We start from the raw sequence: 3,599 nt of genomic DNA, 5'->3' as shown, positions 1-3,599 counted from the left end.
CTCATTCATTTCTCCTTATATTGGTAATTGCTCTACCATTCATATGAACAAAAATGCATCAATTTGCACACTATTCCATCCTTTCTATTCTAGCGTGACCATATTCCTTTCACAAAAATCCTATCATAAGCATCTCTCCAATTTAATAAAAGTCAAGAACAAATAACTCCTTGGAAAATCTTATGCTGAATGTTTGGGCAAGAAAATACGGTTGACTTAATGTGCATAATTTCAGCTACACAAACTTCATATTGGTTGGTGGCAAATGGATCGACTCAAAGCATTGATGCTATTTCCTTCTACTAGTATCAAGCTTTCTAATAAATTATTACAGTTTAAGAAATTAAGGATGCACAAATAATAATTCTAGCATAAAGAACAGCTGAGGTTATATTAATCACATCCAAGGAGATTTTGTAGAATTCACAACATCTATTCCCACCAATAATTATGATTTAATATCAATTCTTAATTTCTTTGAAAACTTCACTTTCTTCATTTAGTGTTGTAAGGGTTCTCTTTAACTATAAAATAAGTCTAGGTTATGTGTAGTCATGACTGCATAACTCAAGATCACATATGTACAAGTCAGTAGCACACATAGACACAGGTTAGAAAATGGGAAATAGTGTGTTCTACTCCTAGCATCAGGTATCCATTATCCAAACCAAAGCACCAATTAGTATGAAAAAATTGGAATGAAGAAAAATCAATTTCTTAAATAAACTAATGATCAGTACTTCTCTATCCCTATTCAAATTAACCTAGCCACTCTAAATGATATACAACCACCATAAATCCCATGAAAATTGAGAAGAACAATTTTAAGCATATTATATCATGAAAAGTTATTAGATTTCTTAAGAATAAAACAAAAAACAAAAACGAATAGAAGGCGGAGGAACCCAAAAGATGAAAACTTTGTCGGAATGTTAAGATATTACACATGAAGGTCCGAAATTAACTCAAAAATCTCTTTTTGAAAAGAGAAATAAATAAAACAGATATCTGATGCTCTAATTAAATATTAGAGAAATTGGTGAATAAGAATAATCAAGTCGTTCCGAGTACACCTATCTTCCTAAAGTTCTATTTTGTAAGAGTGTAAAAGGAAAGCAAGTAATCCTAATAGATATCATCAGAGAGTAAAAGCTAGTTTTTCTTAAAGTCCACACCTTTTAAGTAATAAGTTCATTCAAACTAGCAAGAATTGTAAACTAAAAGCAAAAGAAATCAGCACCTAAATTACAAGATTTTGAAATAAGAACCTCTAATCAAGTCCCTGAGGACTTGAGCTCCCTTAAAGTAGATTTGATCTGGTCTTCCAGCAGCTCTATCCGCTTCAAGTAGACCTCCAACTCCAGAATTTGCTGCTTTTTCCACTTCTCATTGACGGGTGCTACTGAGGCATTCATTGAATTGCTATCAAGATTCAATGGTAGAGGAGACATCGTCAATGCCCCACCAAGAAGCCCGGTACCAAGAGGCCCTCCAATTGCTGAGTTGATTAGCTCCTTAAACAGCGGTGAGAGGCAATTCTTTACCGTCTCCTCAACGATTCCAGAGTTCATGGCAGACGGAAGTGAAGTTGCACGAGTTGTTGCTGGGATAGAATTCTCCACTGTTACTGTCACAGGCACAGCTGTTCCTCCTCCTCCTGCAGCTGCTGCCGTCTCTATTGCCACCGCTGCCACCGACTCTTCTACTGCTCTCCTCCTAATACGCCGCCTTGACCTCGACACCCGACCATCTCCATCATTCCCAACCGTAACATCAGGGGCATCAGCACTGTTCGGGGTGTTGAAATCGTCATCGTCGCTTTCACGAGCCCTCTTGATACTAGGGCTCCAGATATTGCGCGCAATCTCGAAAATTGCCTGTTCGTGGGGGCTCCTAAAGGCAAAGTCTTTCCCTGCAGTGCGAATCCGATTCACGCAATTCCGGTACTTCTTCTTGAGACGGCGAAGCTTCTCGATGAGCTGGTTCTTGCTGAACTCGAGCTGTAGCTGCTTCTTCATGTCCTCGTAGAACGGGCCGGTGTCGTACTGGTGGGAAGCGAAGGCGGTGCCTCGCCTCGTCGTGAACTCCAAGAAGCCTCGAAGAATGATGAGCTCGTCCTCGTCGGTCCATAGCCGTTGGAAGAGACGGCGGGACTCGTCGTACGCCGCGGCCGCTGCGGCGGCGGAGCTAGGAGCGGCCGAGGCGATGGGGACGGGGACCACGGTGATCGCGCCGTTCTGAGGGGGATCGGAGGGAGGGTCAGGGCTAGGGTTCGGGGCTGTGCTAGGGTTAGGGTCAGGAGTAGCATTAGGGTTTAAGGTTGGATCGGAGGAAGACGAGGTTGGAGGAGCGATAGAATCGCTGGAATTCTCCTCAGCCTTTGGAGCCGGCGGAGGTGGCGCCGCCGCAGGAAGGTCGCCGGTGGTCTCGTCGTCTTCCTCATCTTCCTCGTCCTCGCTGTCGTCGCCGTCGGTGTCGTCGTCGTCGTCCTCGAAGACGGCACGCTCCTCTTCTTCGGCGGTAGGCATCTCCCCTGTACTCTTGAACAGGATTTGGGGAAGAATTGGGTTTAGATCTTAGGTTGGATTAAATTAGGGTTAGGGTTAGATCACGGCTATTGGACAGGACTCGGTCGGAGTGATGTTTGCCAATTTCAGCTGCTCGATGGGGAATAGACGATTGTGATGTCAACATGAATATGGAAGAAAGATATGCATATACGCCCTCCCAAAGCGATTAATTTCATATCACCCCTCTGAAAAATATTAAATTGGGTCTTTTAGCACATATACTCTTGAAAAACAAATCTCATATTTCATACTTTCTTGTGTACATGATATTTATACATATACCCTTTAAAATACACGACTTTACATAAATACCTTTTAAATCTCTTATATTTTGTATTGATATCCTTTGGAGTAGACTAACTTTAAAATTTAAATTTGACAATTTAGACGTAAAAAAAAAATCCCTATTCTAGGTTTAATAATTTTTTCTTAATTAATGGTATTTTTATTTTTTTTATTAAATTATTGAAATTTACTTGAAAAGTAATCTAATGGGTATCTATGTAAATAATATATGTTTTAATTTAGGTTTAGATCAAACTTAAAATAAAGCCTAATTAAAAAATATAAACTAATAGAGATATTCATATAATTAGAAAAGATATGATAAGATCAAAATTTCGAAATAAACTCTATAAGATCACGGTACATAACAATCCATTTAATTAAATTTTAGATTATAACATAATTATATATATATATAAATTATTATTATTATTATTACTTTGAGTCTTATTGAGCCAATTTGATGGAGCCAACTCATGATCAAGCTTAGCTTGAAATTATTTTCAAGTCGAGGTTGATCGGGCCTTATCAAGCCGAGCTTAAGTTGACTTTATAATTTTGACAGCTTTAGAGATCAGGTACTAAATATTGGTTGTACACGATAGTCTAGTATAATTATGTTATTTAAAGTTGACATAAATGATTAACATATTGAGAAATACATTTATTCTATTATCATCTGATATATATATATATATATATATCAAGTAGTCGTTATTTATCATACAATACATTTACAATTGT

At 38.5% G+C, this 3,599-nt stretch overlaps 1 protein-coding gene across 1 annotated transcript; it reads right to left on the bottom strand.

Annotated features, from left to right (window-relative positions):
• Positions 1–1,143: 1,143 nt before the first annotated feature.
• On the bottom strand, positions 1,144–2,617 carry LOC140776288 (probable transcription factor At3g04930). The gene has a single exon (XM_073119947.1). The coding sequence runs from the start codon at positions 2,526–2,528 to the stop codon at positions 1,275–1,277; it is 1,254 nt and encodes a 417-aa protein (XP_072976048.1). The 5' UTR covers positions 2,529–2,617; the 3' UTR covers positions 1,144–1,274.
• Between the last annotated feature and the right edge of the window lie 982 nt (positions 2,618–3,599).

The sequence above is a fragment of the Typha angustifolia genome, chromosome 14, assembly GCF_048772165.1.
Source record: "Typha angustifolia cultivar Huaian chromosome 14, ASM4877216v1, whole genome shotgun sequence".
Classification (NCBI taxonomy): domain Eukaryota; kingdom Viridiplantae; phylum Streptophyta; class Magnoliopsida; order Poales; family Typhaceae; genus Typha; species Typha angustifolia.
This window is presented reverse-complemented; position numbering and strand designations above follow the sequence as displayed.

What these genes read in the sequence shown, in the direction of transcription:
- LOC140776288 (XM_073119947.1), bottom strand. Translation starts at nt 2,528, where the DNA reads ATGCCTACCGCCGAAGAAGAGGAGCGTGCCGTCTTCGAGGACGACGAC.